Below are 19,947 nucleotides of genomic sequence, written 5' to 3' on the forward strand. Positions count from 1 at the left end.
CCAGAAGGACCATGAGAGAAACTTCTGGATGCTGGAAATATGTTATACCTTGACCTGGGGCATATAGGCAGGAGTACACATTTGTCAAAATTCATTAAACCGCACTGAATTTTAAACATATGATCTATGCACTTTAGCGTATCTGAAGTATCTGTTAATTTAAAAATGGCTGAGCGGCAGCTAGTGGTTCAGAACCCAGGCCTCCCCTCAGCATTGAAGGAAAGAAACCACCTCCACCTTCTTATCTCTGGGTCAAGGTCCAATCGATGCAGCTCAGAAATGCTTTGAAAACAGGCTCTATTTTTTTCTAAACAAAGCTCTGTTCAAGCCTTCTTTGTTCTACTCTCTCTTGGACAACAGGGTTGCCTTTGCTTTTACCCTCTGTCCGAGTTATCTGGAGGGCTGCCCTCCACGCCCCCAGCCCCGAGGGAGAGCAGACGTGTGTCGCCTGAACCGGCACATCCCGGGAGCAGCACACCTTTAGACGGCCCATGTCTGCCCATAACATCGGGGCAAGAAGACGGGCTTGTGCTCACATTCCTGAAAGAGTTTTGAACAGGAGGCTTGATGCCTCCGTGTTATCACCTGGGGAACACAATCTTTTGGCAACTGAACCTGTAAATTCAGGCTAACAGGGGCCTTTCCTATCCCCAAAGTCAATTTTTCTTTCCTCGAATGGCACTTTGTAAATAGCCCCACTCCCGGGCTGAGCTGGCTTATGTGTTTATGATAACCTCGGTTCAAAGCACACGTATCTCTCCTTCGTGTCCTTTCCTAAGGAGTCCAAAGGATAAAGCCTGGTTATAAAAGGCCATGGCCACCCTGTAGGCTGAGTGGAGCCCTGGTGTCACACGGTAAGTCATGGCTCTGTGCAGGCAGGGAGCTTGGCAGCATCGCAGCTGCTCCGAAGGAGGGGGAAGCCACTGCACTGGGGAGACCCTGAGTCCGGGGTCCTGCAGAGGTGCTGCCCCACTCCCTGTGTGGGGGGGTCACCTCTGCCTCCGGGTCCCCGCCTTGAAGGACAGCCTGATGGGTGGCTCTCCTCGCTGCTCGTGTGTGTCTGTGTTTTCCTCCTTGCAGATGCTGCCCTCCTGGATCGTCGGCCTCCTCCTGCTGGCCACAGTCAGAGGTGAGGATCCATCCATTCGTGACTGTCCCTCGGCTGGCCTTTGGGTAGGGCAGTTAGAAGCATCGTCATCATTATTATCATCATAATCCATAGCACGAGCATTATCTCAGGAAAAGCTACGATCGCCACCGTTCAGGGCGTGTTGACATTTAGGGAGACACAGAGCAACATGCTGGACACAGACGACCCCAGGTAGTCCTGGCGGTGGCTGTGAGGGGTGGTGGAGGCGGAAGGCTGCTGGGCCTGTCGGGGGCGGGTGGCACTCTCAGCCCCCAACACCCTCAGTCCCTTGAGCGGACAAGCGTGTGCCCCCCGCCCCGCCCCGGGGACTCCTGCCGGTCCTGCCACATGCCTTCCCCCCCCCGCCACCTACCATCCCTCCCACAGCTTCCATCTCTGCCTCTCCGGCTCCGGTCCGAACCTCCCCTCTGGCACCCTTCTGCCGGGGCTTCCTTCTCCACCATGAGTCCTCCCTCTTGCCTCCTTGGCTTGTCCCCAGCCCGTGCTTGGCCTTCCCTCGCATCTTGGTCCTGCAGCAAGACCTGACCCCTGAGAGTGGAGCCTGCGGGGGTCCGGCTGCGCCTTGGGCCTTTCTGACCCATCTCGGTCCCTTTTGCTCCTGCCCTAACGGCAGGCCCTCCCCAAAGGCCACTCCCAGGCGCTCTCCTCCTCCTCCTTTTCCTCTGGCCTCTCCCTTTGCCCAGCGTCTGCCCCTCCCACTCCCCAGTTTCCAGGCAACCCCACCAGGGCCGCCCACTCCCTTGTCCAGGCTTCGGCTTCACCCCCGACCCCCACCTCCCACCATCCCCTTCAGCTCCACGGTCATCCCGGATTAGAATGCCTGTTACCTCTCGACCCACCGCCCCTGCATGGCTCACCCCAACCCCCACCTCTCCCAGGCTCTCCTGCCTCTGAGCCACCTACACTTGGCTCCCAATATGCCTTCACAGAGCACAAGTCCCCACCCCACTCACCAGCTCAGCACCCTCCGGCACCTCACCCCTATCCACCTAACAGCGCAGGGGCCTGCACCTGGCCTTCAAGCCCCTATATTTGTCAGTCAAGGCCATGGTGATTCCTTCCCTGTTAGGTTTCCCATCATCCGGGGCAGGCTTTCTACCTGATTTGTCTTTGTGCCTCCTCAGTGTCTAGTAAACTTCTCAATTAAATGTCCGCGGTTCACATCCTGGCTCCACCACCGGCTGCAACCTTGGGCAGCTCACTCTGTCTCTCTCTGCCTTGGTTTTCCCATCTGGAAAATGGAAGTAATTCCTTACTCATGGGCTGTTTTGAGGTTTAAAAGGCATAACACCAGTAAAGCGCTAGAGTGGTATGTGACACGTAGTAAAACAACAAGTGTTACTATTACCAGTTTTTGAGCAAATGGCCGACACTTGGCACCATCGGTTTAGGAGGCGGGGAAGCCTAAGAGGGAAGGCCCACTGAAATCCTCTGGATTTGATCACGCCACCCCTCGGTGACCATTTCCTGTGACGATGTTTATGCCGTAGACTAAACAGAAGACCCTCAGACTTAGATGTGGTTGTTGGGTCATCGGCCGCATGTTGTGAGCCCCGGCTACTGAATGAGGCCAAAATCAATCACCCTTAGCCTTAAGAAATTTACCTTTTAAAAAAACAACAAGGAAAACCTGGAATGACAGAGAATAAGTTGGGGGACAATGTGAGTAAGAGGAGGACATGAAGACATAAGAGTAGGACAACAGCCAGGAATGGCTGCTGTGTGCGTGGGCTGTGCTGGGTGCAGGGCAGACGTCCGTCAGGACACGTCAAATGGCGTCACGGGCACCTGATGAACACCCGATGCGGGATGAATCTGGGGTTCCCTGGCAGAGGTAGTTTTAAGGCAGAAGATTCCCAGGAATTCTCAGCCACTCCCCCACTGCGCTGATGACAAGGGTTAAACAGCATTCAACAGGCGGTTTCCAGCACCCTCCCCGCCAAAGCCCTCAACGCAGAATCTTGGAGGGAGGGTCCGGGAATATGTACCTGCGACACACACATTCACCCCCAGCCCCCAGACGATTCTTGTCACCATGGAATTTGGGGAACGCTGACAGTGAGAAAAGAGGAGCATTGGCTTCAGCCAGCCCTGGGCTGGGATGACCTGGCTCCTTTTCAGAACCTCACAAGTGTCCTGTTCGTTGCTCTTCCCGCCCCAGGAAAGGAGATCTGCTATGCACCTTTCGGCTGCTTCTCCAATGAAAAACCATGGGCCGGGATCCTTCAACGGCCCTTGAAGTTATTTCCCTGGTCCCCCAAGGACATTAACACCCAGTTCCTTCTGTACACAAATGAGAATCCGAACAACTTCCAAGTAAGAGGGGGCAGGAAAGGACTGCAGGGTGGGTGGAGGTGGGCGCACCCCTGGAGCTTTTATGCAGTTGCCCAAGGAACACTGTACTGCTGTGGAACGTTCCAGGCGGTGCTCCCTTACTAGTGTCAGCCACCTTGGCTCTCAGGATCAGAAACCCCCCATGAGATGCATGGATGCCCAACCCAGAAGCTTACACATTCCACGTGCTTGTGCATAGAACTTCCCGACCCTGGAGGGAGAGGGTAGGGGCAGTGCTTACAGGGAAAACCCAGGCCTGGCAGGTCTGTCTTCTTCCTGCACTTGGCAATGGAAGGAGAGAAGCCACTCAGGGAATAAGGGTGTGGAGGTGTAAATCGTTCCTGAGGAGCTGGAAGACAGGTAGAGGAGAGGGGACATTTAACTACAAAAGTGAAAAGGTAGGGAGGGGCCTTAGGAACAACTTTCAGTTCCCAGAAAGGCCTGCCAGGTGCTCCGAAGGGAGCTGGCTGGTGCAGGGGCCTGAACAGGCCCCTGGCATGCAGGAGTCGGGTCTTATGTCCCACAGGCTAGCAATGCTCCTCATGGCTCCACTGAGCAGCACTGCCCTTCCCACCTGGTGCCTCTGACCCCGGGGCCCTTCGCCTTTTCAGCTCTGGAAGGTCTCTTCCACCATCGAAGGGCCCCTTTCCAGGGTGATGTGTTTAAATGTGTAAACTAAAATACATTAGGTTACAAAGGAAACCAATTATATTGAAAGTAGGTATTGGAACATTAAAAAAGATAACTATGTGATATAGTCATATATGGGCTGCTTTATTATTCTCTCACTAAATATCAAGATCTAGCACTTGATCTAATAACTACTGTCACTTAAAATAATAATGAGAATAAATGATTTTTAAGATGCCTGTAACAAGAGTAATGTGACATGGAAATATCTGTGACTTCTATTGGTGACAGTGTTGCTAGGACAATTGTGGCTTGTCGTCCAATTTCATAATTAGCAGAAATGCTAGAAAGTCCATGAACTTGGACTTTCTGAATTCTATCGGCAAATCCCAGGTTGGGCAGTTCTGTTTTAGCCTGACCCAACTTCATGGGACCTGTGACCTCAGTCTTACTAAAATTAGCTCTAACAGGTCTATGGTTCAAAAAGGACAGCATCCAAATTCATCTTTTCTACTTTACCCAGCGGATCTCCTCCACAGACCTAGCCACCATCGAGGCTTCAAACTTCCGACTGGACCGCAAGACGCGCTTCATCATCCACGGCTTCATAGACAAGGGGGAGGAGAGCTGGCTGATCAACATGTGCAAGGTAGGGGCCCACCTGCCTCACCTGGCCACTCCCTTGTGAGACCAGCATCCAGCACACAAATTCAACCATGGCAGCTTCGCTTCCCTGAGAATGGGAAAGGACATACTCCAGGGACAGATGGCCCCTTCCTAAAAACACCGAGGAAGCCCTGTGTACTTAGGACCATCCATTGTCAAGTTCTCCCATCCTACCGACTTCTAGCCAGCCATCTCCTCTTGAGGCTAAAGAGTCCCAGAGTCCAATCAAAAAGCCCCAGAAGCCCTGACTGTGTGGTTCAGTTGGTTGAAGCATCCTGTGCACCAGAATGCTGCAGGTTTGATTGTCGGTCAGGACACTTACCTAAGCTGCGGGATTGATCCCCGGTGAGGGTGCATGCGAGAAGCGGCTGATCGATGTTTCTCTTACACGTTGCCCTCTCTCTCTCTCTCTCTCTCTCTCTCTCTCTCTCTCTCTCCCCCTCCCACCTTCCCTCTCTCTAAATCAATAAACACATCCTCGGGTGAGGCTTTAAAAAAAATTTCCTGAAGCAGAGACTATATCAAATTACCTCACATTTGTCTATGATGGTTTATATAAACCTCTATATGACATTAAAAAGAAAAAAACTTAAACTTTACCCCCTAAAGCACTACTATCCATAGAATGTTCTGTGATGGTGGAAATGTTTTATGTCTTTGCCATCCAGATCAGGAGCTACTAGCCACCTGTGCTTACTGAGTGCTTGAAATGCAGCTAGTGTGAGCACAGAATTGAATTTTTAATAGTATTAACTTCAATTAATTTTAAATAGCCACACGTGGCTGGTGGCCACAGTATCAGACAGCGCAGTAATGAATTATTATCCATAACATCCACTTTTGAAGAGCATGCTATGAGCCTGATGCTGACAATCAGTGTCCATCTTTGTCTCACTTAATCCCTCCAGCCACTTTGTGAGGAAGGTATAGTTATTGTTTCCGTTTTGTAGATGAGGAAATTCAGGCACGAAAAGTTCAGTGCTTGCCCAGAGTTGAATCCAGAGGTGGAATGCAAAACCAGGTCTTCTGTCCATAAAATACCACAATCCGTGTGTTTACAGTTAGTCTGTGGGAGGTACCCACAGGCATGACTTTTAGCTTAGTCTACACTGGAGTAGAGCTCAAGCAGCTTCTTCCCACAGGTCATCTGCTCCTCCCGAGGTTAGGGTGTCCACACCTGCCCCCGAGTCCCAGAAGGAGGCGTGTGAACCTGGAGCTGGGAGAGTCAGAGGGATGTGGTCCGTCACAATGCCCCGGCCCCCAGCCAGCCCCTCCCTGCCTCAATCCAAGGTGCATTCCGGGGCATCCCCAAATGAACTCAGGACCTGGAGTGGCCCTGTCTGACATTTATTTGGTCCCCTCGGGAGCCCAGTATCTGTGCTTGGGCAGTACCTGGTGTTCACACCACAGAATATAAATGATACATGCACCCAGGAGAGGTGTAGCCTACCTAAATTTCATCTGGTCCCTCAATACCTTCTATCTGCCACCTACACATTTTTGGGAACAAAAAAAAACAGTTCCCTTGTGGCTTCAACTACAAGAGTCAGCAAACGTCCTATAAAGGACCAGGTGGTAAATATTTTAGCATTTGTAGGTCATATGGTTTCAACTCAACTCTGTTGTAGTTCAGAAACAGAGAGAAACTATGTAGACAGGTGGGCGTGGCTGTGTCCCAATAAAACTTTATTTATAAGAGCAGGCGGGTTTGGCCCTCCGTAACAGTTTGCTAAGCCCTGATCTAGTATTAACCTGGCTGTGTCAATAGCCATGAGGGAGACCTCAGACAAGTCCCTTACTCCATTCCAGGCCTCAGGGTCCATGTGTGTTAAGTGGGAGTAAGATACCCAGTTCCTACTCATGTGATGAGGATGAGAACAAGGCCGGGGGGATGTTAACGAGGTGCTTGATGGGTGAGAAATCCCATCTCTGGAGTGTGCCCCCTGTGCCTTTTAATACATTGGTTTCTCCCTCTTGTTTTTCTTCCCAAGAATATGTTTCAAGTGGAAGAGGTGAACTGCATCTGTGTGGACTGGAGACGTGGGGCCAAGACACAGTACACCCAGGCTGTCCACAACATCCGCGTCGTCGGAGCCGAGATCGCTTTCTTACTACAAGAGCTGTCGGTAAAACCATGCCCGGGCCACAGGCCGTAAGGAAGAGGCAGGGAGGGACTCAGCAAGCTCCGCGCGCGGTGCACCCAGAGGCAGCCTGGGGTCTGCTGGGCGGGGGCGGGGGCGGGGCCTGGAAGCCTGGAAGCATAGAGGTGCTTTTCATAAAATGAAGCTGCCACCTTCCGCCCTCCCTACATGGTGCCTGGGGCAAATGAACCACTTTGAGCCTGTTTCTGCTTTTGAAACCATCTTTCCTTGTAGTCTGTTCTGGGGAGTCTAGAGCAGGCTGGGCTGTCCAACAGTTCTCAGCCGAGAAGATGAGACTCCATTCTCGGATAAGGGAAAGCCCCTGCCAGCCTTCCGGAAGGCCTATCCCGGGGCACCCCAGGGCAGGCAGGCCCAAACCCTCCGGGGAGGGGAGGAAGGCCGCAGTGGGTACGGATCGAAGCAGGCAGGCGGCCTGCAGTTGACACAGTGGCCGCTGGTCAGCACTGTTGGCCCGCGCACCAGCTGGCCAGCGGGACCCAGAGGCGGGCGTCTTGGGGCGGGTAGTGCTCTCCTAGGTGGTCCTGGAGCCCCGGGTCGTTCCTCCCGAGACCTGCCCCCTTCCCTCTTCCGGAGCCTGTGCATCCCCACCCCAGCCCGGGGGACCTGACGCGCCATCCTTCCGCAGACAGAGATGAAGTACAGCCTCCAGAATGTGCACCTCATCGGCCACAGCCTGGGCGCGCACGCGGCCGCCGAGGCTGGCAGGAGGCTGGGGGGCCGCGTGGGCCGGATCACAGGTAGGGGGCGCGCGGGTCGGGCCGCCCGTGGGCGGTGGAAGTCCGGACACATGCGCTTCCCACGGCTGAGGGCGCCCCCACTGGTCCTCTGGGAACTGATTTTAGGGACTGCCAGAGTAAAAAATAATTGCCCGTATATTTTCTTGGGAATTGCAAAATAGTGTCTGTGATTGTAAATAAAAACAAGTTTATAAAAAAGAAAAATATAACTAGCACATGAAACCCAGGACTTCAGGATTATTATTGCTAGAGTATGGCAGACTTTGAAAAAGTGACATGGTTTTTTTAACCACAAATTCTTACTGTCTTTGCTATTTCAAACTCAGGCAGAAAATCAAAGTGCCTAGCTGAGACCTGACAGAGGAGGTGCTCAGTAAACACGAAAATGAATGAATGAATGAATGAATGAATGAACGAATGAACAAATGAATGAATGAATGACTAGACAAAATGAAGGCACGCAAGACTTAGCCAAGTTTGTATGTAACTGTGCAGTTCAATGAACGTCCCCTTTGCTCAGGGCATGGTGCTAGGCATTGGGTGAAGGGTAAGGGAATTAACAGTTTATGATTATGGAGAATTTTTCCATTTGCAAAGTTCTTTCTCTTACCTCTTTGCACGGGGTTTTCACAGTAACCCTGAAAGTTCGGTTGCTGTTATTCCCACTTTCCAGATAAGGAAACTGAAGCTCAGGGAGGGCAGACATTTGACCTTGCGCAGAACCCCGTCTAGAACATAGGTCACTGTGTCCTGTGTACCATGCTCCTTCCTCCCTCTGCCTCTCTTTGAAGATGAGCTGGGCCCAGCCCCTGCTTCCGGCAGAAGTCCCCATGGATTCTGTGGGTACAGGGGTTAGAACCTGGTTTGTCGTAGAATATGGCCTCACGGTCCACCTCCCCCTTTCAGGGCTGGACCCGGCAGAGCCCTGCTTCCAGGGCACGCCCGAGGAGGTCCGGCTGGACCCATCCGACGCCATGTTTGTAGATGTGATCCACACAGATTCTGCGCCCATAGTCCCTTCCCTAGGTGAGTTCCACACCCCACCCCTTGGTGACCAGGGCTGTGACTGGTGAGAGTAGGCCCAGGTACCCCCGCCCCAACCCCACACACAAATATATTGCAAGGGTGGTGTGCAACGTCGTTAACCTCAGGAATAACTTAGACACCAACCAGCCAAAGTGGGTGCCGGCCACAAACACGCAGCCAGCACAGGGCCAGTGGCATCAGCCTGTGGCCCCAGATGGAACAGAAAAGCACTTCTCTAGCCTATGGAAGATCATTGCTCAGTCTTCAAACCCTGCACCCTTCCCTGGTCTCCCACCATCCAGAGTGGCAGATGTGTTTATTATTGATGTTTGACCCCTACTTGCAAAATGCAAAGTTAATCTTTGAATTTTTTGCTTCCTTCTTTTGGGAAAGCTTTGGCTATAGTTTGTGTTGTTGGAGATGAAATGTATTCCTTGATTTAATTCTTCTAAAACCAAATGGGTGATTTTTTTCTGTTTTTTTTTTAGATTAAATAAATTAAAATTTTAAAATAAATAAAATTATGTAGAAAGTAAATAATAAATAAAATCAATGTTCTCTTTTCAGTATTTTCTTATATAGCCACTCGTTAAACATGCCAGTAAAGGATGTGTTCAATTACAATGATAATTCCATGTGCTGCATCCAACAGTTTATACACAGTAGCTCGGTAATCATAGTAACAACCCTAAAAAGTGGGCATTATTATTATTATTTCATAGCTGAGGAAACTGTGGCTCAGAAAGCTTCAGTAATTACCCAAGATCACGGAGTGTGTAAACAGGCCCAGGATGTGAGCTCAAGTATGAGTTTAAAGAGCCAAAGCATCCAGCCATTACGCTGGGCTCTCAATATAACAATATGATGTTATGTGGTCTCCATACAACAATATAACACAGAGATCAAAATTTTAAAACGAATAAAGTAATAGAAATTATACCAGCCGTGATATGTGTCTGCTGATGCATAAGAGCATCAGGGTATATCAGTATTGTTCAGGGCCTCCCAGACAGACAGACAGACAGAACCACATACAGATACGCATGTATGCACACTCACTTCCTCTGCTCCCTCCTCCCTCCTTGTCTTGCCAAGGGCTCATCTTTGAGAATGTTCTACAAAGCCAGACGGGGTGGCTTTGCTGAGGGGAGAATTTGCCAAGACCCTCGCACTGGTTGGAAGGAGTTGGACAACCTCTGGGGCCATGACCTCGCCTTGGAGCCGCTTAGCGCCCTGCTCACCTCTGCTTCCAATGTTTCAGGTTTTGGAATGAGCCAAACGGTGGGCCATCTGGATTTCTATCCAAATGGAGGGAAACAAATGCCTGGATGTAAGAAGAATATCCTTTCGACCATCGTTGATATAAATGGCATATGGGAAGGTATGTACATTAGAAAAGCGAGACAGCCGCTGCCCTGCCTGGGGAGAAAGCAGGATGCGTGGTCTGGCCCTCGCCGAGCCGAGTGCCGCGACCTGGGGTGTGCTCCTTCTGTCCCAGGCACCTTCACAACAGGTCAGGAGACAGTTACTCTGACTATCCCCATTTTACAGATGAAGAAACTGGATCAGAAAAGTCATAAAGCTTGCCCAAAGCCACCTTATTTTGAAGCCCAGTTTCTGGTTGCAAAGCCCCAACCTCATACCCCAGCCTGTGTCACCTCCCCCCTTACCAGGACGCTGAGGCAGGAGCGGAATGGGCACATTGGCAAATAGCCAGCTCTGGCCTTGGCCCCTGGCCCCATCCTGCCTTTACTGCTTGCTTTTTGAAGGGAACACGCGAAAATATGGAGGGTTTGATTTTCTTGCCTTTTGCTGCTGTCAGGTGCTAGGACTGGAAAGGGAATGAGCTGGTAAGAAGACCAAGTGGGGATGTGCTGTGTGGGTTCGGGAAGCGCATGCGTGGAGGGGGAACACGGAAGGTTGGGGTGGGGGGCGGGCCTTGTATGTGTTGAAGTCAGAAACACCCAAACCTATGGAAAATGTTTATGAGTTTTTCTGAGCCAAACTGACAGTTGCTGGGAAGTAAAATCTCAAGAGACTGAGAAAATGCTCTAGAGAACGGCAGTTTTGCAGCTTGTTTTATACATTAGAGTTGAAGAAGGAGACCTAAGGGGCTTATACAAAATCTATTGGTAGATTAAGGGAGAGGGAGAAAGCAAACGGGGAAAACTCTGGAATTGGACAAAAAGTAAAACAGAAACACATGCTTCTTTTACATTGGTGGGTACTGAGGAGTTGATGAGCAACATCCACAGCACACAGAGATGGGATTCGGGGACCGAGATAGCAATGAGGGGTTCTGTGGTCTCATGCTCTTGCGGGGGATGCTCTGAGGAGTCAGAATAATAGAAAAAATTATTCTGATATTTTAAAGGTATGTTATCTTAGATGCAAAAAAAAAAAAAAATAGTCTCACTTAAGGTAAAGATTGACCTTTGTCAACCAAGCTGCAGGCCTGGGATATGATTACCCCATGACACGCTTTTAGTTAGGAAGTTTTACATTCAGACCATCCCGTGGGGTTATTTTCGGTCTCTGGGTTTGTACGTCTTGCCATGCAGGTCTCCCCTGAGCTTGTCAGGTTCAGTATGTGGCCCCTTTGTCATCCACACATGTGTCTCTGTTTATCTGAGCAGGTTTAGTCCCCCTAATATCAGGTGACTTAAAGCACCACTTCCGTTTGCTGCCTTTGTCTGGCCTTTGCTCTGTTCCTATTGCTTCTTCCTTGAGACCAGACTTCATCTCCTCCCTAAAAATGGCGGCTTTGAGCCTGTGATCCTTTCATCTGAGTATTTAATTTTCTGAGTTGGGAGTTTCCCAAGGCTAGGAAATATGTCCTATGCATCCCAGACACCCCAGAACCCTGCTCAGGGCCTGGCCCAGAGCAAATGCTCAGTATAGTTCATTCAATGGGGCTGAGAGGCCTTCTGTGGCATTTTAATATCTCATGTGCTTCATGTGAAAGAGCAGAGTCGATAAAGCAACAGCCAACATCCACCAGCTGTGAGTGGAGCCTTTGGCCTCGTCTCTGCTCAGCACCAGGTAACTCCAGGGAAGACACGGCTGTTCCACTCCCTGAAGCAACACCAGAGTCCCAGAAGTGACTGAGCAGGGCACACATAATAGAAAGGAACCCTGGTTTAATTAAAGAGGCCATTTAGCGTGAACAAGCCCTTGCACACTGGAGCGCACTTCTATTGTGTAGGCCTCCGCGTCACCCAGACGCGGAGCGCTGAGGCACAATTAAATCCCCTCGTTTCTCTATTATGGGATCCCTGGGCAGCAGTTTTGGATGAAAGAAACAATTAAGTTTGAAACAGGTTGCATCGTCTGGTAATGAGCGTTGGTGTGGGGCCGAACTGTCTGGTAATGAGCGTTGGTGTGGGGCCGAACCGGCTTCGCTGGAAGGCACCCGCCGGTGGGGCAGGCAGAGCCGCGGGCTGTGCCGGGCTAATCCCCCAATCCCCCAGCACAAAGGGGACCTGTCTTCTCTCCATGGGTGGGGGATGAAGCCCAACAGACCGCCAGAGGTGGTCCCCAGGTATGTCTGGGGTCACTGTGGATCATGCCGCAGGAAGTTCTGTACCAAGTAGCTGGAGATACAAAACAAGCAATTTTGCAAACAGGAGGACTTTGGTTTAAAGAAAAACATGGTAAATAAAATGCAGTGAAAAAGTGGCCCAGCGGCCATGGCGACCTTGATCTCCTCTGCTTTTACCTTGTGCCTGGAATAATTAGGAGGAGGAATTTCCTCGCCCCAGGCCATGGGTGCAGAAAAGCTTGGTTTATGCTGAGGCCTGTCCGGTGAGGTCCAGAGTTCTCAAAGGATGGCCCTCGGGCAGAACCCCACCCCCAGCCGCTGAGGCCGGCCTTTGCAGTGACAGGTTTTAAAATGGGAATGCACTGCTATCATTTAAGCACGAACACAATTTTATGTAAAAGTCAAGATGCTGGCTTCTGATGAAAAATCGGAAGACCAAGCAATCTGGGCCTTAACATTCAACAACTGGCTGACCTATGGAAGGCTCCTTTTTAAAGCTATTCCTTCTCTCTCTCTCTCTCTCTCTCTCTCTCTTTCTCTCCCCCCACCCCCCACCCTCTCCTCTCTGTATATATTTTTTCCTCACTCCCTCCCCGAGCCCCCAGCCCTCATCATTCATTTATGTCCAATGCCTGGCCTCTGGAGGGTTGGACAAATGTGCCTGATACAACTCATCACTCCCCGGCCCTTGCCTAAACCTGAGTAGTGCCTCCTCAGCAAATGGAAGCGTGGTGGGGAGAGAGGAAAGCAACTGTAGCCAAACACCATTGTTAAACAAGTCCCCACATTTCCTACTTGTCCCTAAGCATGTCAAAGTCAATGACAGAAACTTTCAATGGCGACCAAGGCATTCAGGAATGCCGCCCCCCATCTGTGAGGCGTGGCAGCGATTCCTTACTCAGTCAGAATGGGCCAAGCTTCACACGTGGCATGCCCCTGTGAGCTCCTGTGGCCTTTGCTCCCTCAGGGACCCGAGACTTTGTAGCCTGCAACCACCTGAGAAGCTACAAGTATTACGCAAGCAGCATCCTCAACCCCAACGGCTTCCTGGGCTACCCGTGTGCATCCTACGATGAGTTTCAGGAGGTAGGTCACAGCAGGGCCTGGGGAAGGTGTTGCTGGTGGCTCTGTTGTTGTTGGTTTTGTCCCTGGGGCTTGAGACAGCACAGAGTTACAACTCCACGACTAATGAGAGCAAGTGCTGGTGATGCTGAGCATCACAGAGCCTTCTTCCTTCCGGGAGCAGGGCGGGCAGGAGGCGGGCGGCGCATGTGCTGGGCCATCCCCAGATCCCCAAATTTTCATTCTGAAAAATTCTCAAAGGGTGCATGGATGGCACGGGAAAGATGAATGCGTGCATGCATTCATCGATGGATGGAGGATAGAATGGATAGATGAATGGGAAGATGGTTAGGTAGGTAAGAGCACAGATGAGGGATTGGTGGATGGATGGATGGATGGATGGATGGATGGATGGATGGATGGATGGGTAAATGGGAAGATGGACTGATCAACTGAGCTATGAAGGATTGAGTCAAAGGCCTACCACTCACAGACAACTTTTTTTTCCCACTAGAATAACTGTTTCCCTTGTCCAGCCGGTGGATGCCCCAAAATGGGGCACTATGCTGACCAGTTTCAGGGGAAAACCAGTGCTGTGGGACAAACGGTTTTCCTGAACACAGGAGAGAGTGGTAACTTTACTAGTAAGTTCCCATTTTACCCACTTAAAAGTTGCAAATAAGTTTAAAAGGGGTATCAACCTTATTAGTTAGTACCCTTGGTAGCAACAGACACAAACTCAACTCTAAACAGCTTAAGCTATAATGGAAGGACAGGAGAATGGCACTTGTCTTACGTCCCACGTTCACCCCTGTAACCAATAATGCTGATCAGTGGAGTCGGTGCAGTGAGTGGCCCTGCCTGGGTCACATGTCCACCCAGCCCTGTGTCAGGAAGGATGGACCCATTAACAGAAGAAGGCATGATGGGGCAAAGTCACGGAAACTCAAAAAGTCACCCCCGTGATTACCCACCATGCTACTTCCCCTACATACATGCGCATGAGCATGCTATGTTTTTATTGTTACTTTGTCACTTAAAAAGTTGGAGATAGTAAAACCATCAAGATTCATTTGTTACAAGTAAAATTACGTGGTGGTGAACAGAAGTTATTTTCCAAGGAAGTTTTTAAATTAAAAAAAAAATATATATATAGCACATTTTACAAAACACTTTTACATACAGCATTTTATATAATCCTCACAATACTTACCATAAAAGGTAACAGTTTGGAGGCATCTAAAAGTCTTACAAGCATATTGCTTTAACCCAGACCGTCCCTTTGGAAAATGCTTGCATGTGTGCAGAATGTGTGCCCAAGGATGCTTGCTGCAGCCTTGTTTTTATACCAAAAGATTATGGAGAGAAACCTAGGTGTCCGCCAATTGATAAACAACCAAATACTGTGTATAACCATTAAAAGAAGGAGCTAGAAAGCCTCCAAGGCATATTAAGGTAAACAAGCAAATAGCAAAACAACACATAATAGATGATGTACCAGTGAGGGTCCCTACAGGAGACAGAACTCCCCTAAGAGTTTCAAACGAGGAGACCTCACTGAAGGGCCTGCTTTTGGAGGAGCGGACATAGTTAAAGCAACAAACCAGGGATGCTGAGGCACCCAGAATCGGGTGGCCGCGGGGCCCCCAGAATGGAGGGCCATCGGAGAGGAAGTGAGTCACTGCCAGACACCTGGTACTAGAGCGAGGGTGGGTGCAGGGGAGCAAATACATCTGTCTCCCTCCTCCTGCCTCCTGACCTCCCGGGCAAGGCTCTTACGGGCTGAACCCAGCAGAAAGGCCACAGTGAGAATCGCTGGTGAGGTCAACCTTCTGGAGCACAAGACAGGACAGAGAAGGACAGAGAATCTCTCTGGCCGGGGGGGGTGGGTGGAAAGAACAGAATAACAGTGAGGGCTATTTACAGAAGGCGGAGAAGCCTACAGTTTTATATGTTCATATATGTGTGTATAAATGCTCATAGAAAGCTCTAGATTGGGGTATCCCAGCTTTGGCTCTATTGACATTGGGGACTGGGTATTTGTTACTTCGAGGGGCAGGGGGGTGCGCTGTCCTGTGCATTGTAGTATGTTTAGCAAATCCATGGCCTCTGCCAGACAGATGGCAGTAGTCCTCCACCCACCCACCTCCTTCCCCTGGGGTGACAATCAACAATGTCTCCGGACAGTGCCAAATGTCCTCGAGAAGCAAAATCACCCGCTGGACTTATTAAGTGTAGAGGCCAAACTGGTGACTTCAAGGAAGCACCTGAGATAGGGGCAGGTAGATGGGGTGCTGATGAAGGGACCATTTTATTCTTTTAAAATGTATCTGGGTTTTCCTTGGAGAATAGGTCCATTGCATGGGAGAATAACAAATATTAAAATTGAAAAGGAGAACAGTTAAGTGATTTATAGGAACATGGGAGCCCCAGGCACCTCCCTCTCCCCCTCTGGCCTGGCGATGTGCACCACGGGCACACAGGCAGAGCACCCTGGCGCCGCCATCTGCCAGCACACACGCAGGCTGGGCGGGCAAGAGATGGAGCTGAACCATAACATTTACATCCCTGAGTCCTCACCCCTGAATTCCCGGGACACCAGCTTCATGGAAGGAGACTATTAGTCAGATTCCCTCTTCGTTCACACTCACGGGGGTTCGGAACTAGGAACAAGAACGCTTCCACGGGGTCACTTTTTCCAACACGATGAGTTCGTTGAATGGGTTGTATTTCTGTCTTTGCACAGGCTGGAGATACAGGGTGTCAGTCACACTGGCTGGGAAAAAGAAAGTGCGTGGCTACATCAGGATTGCTTTATACGGAAGTGCTGGAAACTCAAAGCAATTTGAGATTTTCAAGTAAGTTTGATAGTTGGAGTGAAATCACCATGCATTCCATAATAGATTATTCATCAAAGACTGGCTATCAACTGCTTCATAGATCCAGCCATCTATGATACACAACCATGGAATCCTAGAATGTCGGAGCTGGAAGACTTAGCATCTAGTTCAGTCATCCCGTATGAGAAGAGTGAGGCCCAGAGAGGAAGAACTCAGTATTTGTTCCTAATTTTTGTTGATTTTTAGAGAACGAGGGAAGGAAGGGGAAAGGGAGAGGGAGAGAGAGAAACACTGATTTGTTGTTTTACTTATAGTAAGCATTCATTGGTTGATTCTCGCATGTGCCCTGACCAGGGATCCAACCTGCAACTGTGGTGATTTGGAACGATGCTCTAACCAACTGAGTTACTCAGCCAGGGCCAGAACTCACTATGTTAAATGCTGATTCTTTTTGATTGTCAATCATTGCTTCCCTTCTACTTGGGTTTTATGAACGTCACTTTCTCCTCAGACAAGGCACATTTATAAGGCAACTCCTTCCCATCCAACACACACACCCCCATCCAACACACCCTCCATCCCCCGACATGCTGCATGTGAAGCCTGGGGCCAGCTTCTTGTTGCTGCAGCAGCCTCAGCACCTAGCTTTTGCTGGGTATATGAGCTGCTTGGTAAAAATGTGTTGGATAACTGCATACGTGTGCTGTAAAATTAGATTCTGTTTTTATACTAACTTTACCTAATAATTTTCATGTTAAGTTAAAGTTCTTTGACAACTTCTTATGCTCCCTGTGAGATGCCCACAGATGCCCTCTGCTGAACCACATGCATCTTTAGTCATAAGACATAACGAGTTCTGCAGTGAACTTAGAGTTAATATCCCACTCCAACTATTTGACTTCCCTCTGGGTACCAATTAAGACAGTGGAAATGCAGAATCCAGCATTTTTTAAAAGCGTGTTCTTCGCAAACACATTTGTGTTTTAGCAGTCCCTGGATGTGATGAAGCTGTTCAAGATATTTGCAGAAAACCCACACCAGCAGCCATTGTTCCAAGAAACAATAGACAGCTGTCATTGTAGGTACTCATATATCCATCTGATATAACATTTTCTGTCTCTGTTTTCAGAGGGTCCCTCAAACCAGATGCCAGTCATACACGTGACATTGATGTGAACCTCAATGTTGGAAAAGTCCAGAAGGTCAAGTTCATCTGGTACAACAACGTGATAAATCTCTTCCGGCCCACTCTGGGGGCTTCCCACATCACAGTGCAAAGTGGCGAAGATGGGACTGAGTGCGTATCTTTTATCCCACCTATCTCTCATTTCTGTATTTACTTATCAGTCTATCTCTGCATACATACCTGCAGGCATTCCATCAGCCAGCTGCCCATCTATGCATCCATCTACCTGTGCATTCATTCATCCCTTTCTGTCCATCCGCTTAACCACTTACCTATCCACTTATCCATCCAGCCATTCATTTGCCCAACTATTTATCTCAATGTTCCATCTAGCCATCTGAGTTACTTTGAAAAGTCAAATACCATTTTCTTAGAGCCAAATTCAACTTGGCAGGAGAAAGACATCAGTTCTAAGACATAGATTTGAGAAACAGGAAAATATGAGACTGTTTTACTTCACACAATAAGGAAAACACCTGGGCAGTAGTGGCAGGAAATCCCTGAGTTAACTTCAGCTAGGGTGCATTTATTAATACAGATTGTTTTGTTTGGAGACTCTGGCGTGAGAGGAATATAGACTTTGTTCAGACCTGACTCACAATGGCAAGCTCTTCTCTTTCTGAGGGACTAGGAGCTCAGTTGGTACGAGCTGGGAAAGGACAAAACAGTGTTTAAAATATGGAAGGAAAGACTACCTTAAAAGAAGATAACAGAAAATAACAGGATGTTAGCATCTAAAGGGAACTTAGAGATCACCTTTCAAATGATCTCATTTTAAGATGAGGAGAGTGAGATTTGGAGAGTCAAGTGACTTGTCTACGGCCACACAGGGAAGCTAAAGGGAAAAATATTGGACTCAAATTGTTTTGAAAAGTGAACGCCAAGCCCTTGCACAGCTGTGTGACTTAACTGTGTTGACTATGCCTGGTCCTATTCCTGATTCCCGGGCGCATCGTTGGCAGGATCAGAGGCCCCTGTGGCTGTGCCATCACTTTGTAGACTCAAGAGCAGAGCTTGAGCATGAGGCACAACCAGGACTTGAACCTCTGCCCTCTGATCCAGCCCTCTTTCCACTGTGCCCATCCAGCTCACATAGCCGGCCGTGGAGGGGAGGAGTCCATAAGGCCTGGCTGTGGATTGCACTGTGGCACTGTCTGTATCTCCCCATCTTTAGGTGGGGGTGAGCGTGGAGTTACTGTTTTCACGTACAGGACAGCGCACACACTGTCTATTCCAAATGCCAAGGTCTCCACCCCACGGGAGGGCTTCCTGGTCAAGGAGCCATGTTCTGAAGCTGAGCCCTGAGGGAGCCTTGCCTGGCCAACCAGCCCCTTGGAGCCCAAGACACCTACAAGAAAAAGAGGGGCCAGGGTGCCCTGCACCTCATGGCTGAATGATTGTCCCAACCTGACAGGCTCCACCCTCTTCAGGAGTGACATTCCTTTGTGAGCTTTTTTTCTCCCAAAATCTTTCTTGAGATAGAATTTTTATACCACATGTTCACCTGTTTAAAGTGTGTACTTCGGTGAATTTTAATATATATTACAGAATTATGTAATCATTATTACATTCCATTTTAGAACATTTCATTGCCTCCCCCTGCAAAAAACCCATACCCATCAGCCATCACCCCATCTGCCCCATCCCTTTTCTTCAACTCTAGGCAACTTATTTTCTATTTCCTTAGATTTTCCTGTTCTGGACATTTCATATAAATGGAGTCGCATGATATATAGTCCTTTGTGGCTGGTTTCTTTCACATAGCATATGAGGTTTTCAAGGTGCATCCATGTTGTAACATATATCAGTACTTTGATTGCCAAATAATATTCTATTATATGGCTATATGACATTTTATTTATCCATTTACCAGTTCATGAGCATTAGGGTTGTTTCCACTTTGAGGCTATTATGAATAACGCTACTACGAACATTTATGTACAAGTTTTTGTGTGGACATATGTTTTCATTTCTTTGGGGGTCTGTACTTAGGAGCGGAATTGCTAGGGTATGTGATAGCTTTATATTTAGCCTTTAGAAGAACTGCCTGCCTCTTTTCCCAAGTGGCTGCCACATTTTCCACACCCAGAAGCAATGTATGGGAACGCTCCAGGATTTTAACTCTAGGGACGGTCCCCCTGGACAGGCTGGGGTGCCCCTGGCCCCTGAATCATGGCCAGGCCCAAGGCTGCAGGCTCCCTAGAGACCCCTTTGGTTTTGTAAATCCTCTGTCTGACACAACTAATTCGCTCTCAGCTCGTTCACAGGCCACAGGAGGGGAAGACGTTTTTTAAGGGGGTTTGCTTAGTGAGAATCACCGGAGTCTGCCTGGCGCAGCAGAGCCTTTTGGTCAAAAAGACCTGAATCCCGGGGGTTGGCTAAAGGCCGTTGACTTGCCTGAGGTCACATTTCCACAACCTAACGAGCCTCATGCCGAACATGTTTTCCTCCGCAGGTATCACTTTTGTGGTGATGACCCAGTGAAAGAAGACGTTTTACAGTCTCTTCACCCTTGTTAAAAACGTGGTGCCCTCTTATATCTTCGTGCTAATAAATGTTTCATGCCCTTGGGTTGACGCTGAGGGGTGAGTTTGACATTCTCTGTGTTCTGGA

General features: G+C 49.3%; 1 protein-coding gene across 1 annotated transcript; it reads left to right on the top strand.

The window, feature by feature from the left end:
- Nucleotides 1-1,065: 1,065 nt before the first annotated feature.
- LOC129077326 (pancreatic lipase-related protein 2-like) lies at nt 1,066-19,853 on the top strand. Its single transcript, XM_054581768.1, has 12 exons — nt 1,066-1,129; nt 3,312-3,466; nt 4,638-4,763; nt 6,772-6,906; nt 7,568-7,679; nt 8,586-8,705; nt 9,967-10,086; nt 13,214-13,332; nt 13,823-13,952; nt 16,055-16,166; nt 17,278-17,445; nt 19,790-19,853. Exons 1-12 carry the CDS (start codon nt 1,081-1,083, stop codon nt 19,851-19,853), a joined length of 1,410 nt encoding a protein of 469 aa, XP_054437743.1. The 5' UTR covers nt 1,066-1,080.
- Nucleotides 19,854-19,947: the final 94 nt, after the last annotated feature.

The sequence above is a fragment of the Pteronotus mesoamericanus genome, unplaced genomic scaffold (assembly GCF_021234165.1).
Source record: "Pteronotus mesoamericanus isolate MK-2021 breed Mesoamerican mustached bat unplaced genomic scaffold, CSHL_Meso_final contig_657, whole genome shotgun sequence".
Taxonomy (NCBI): Eukaryota; Metazoa; Chordata; class Mammalia; order Chiroptera; family Mormoopidae; genus Pteronotus; species Pteronotus mesoamericanus.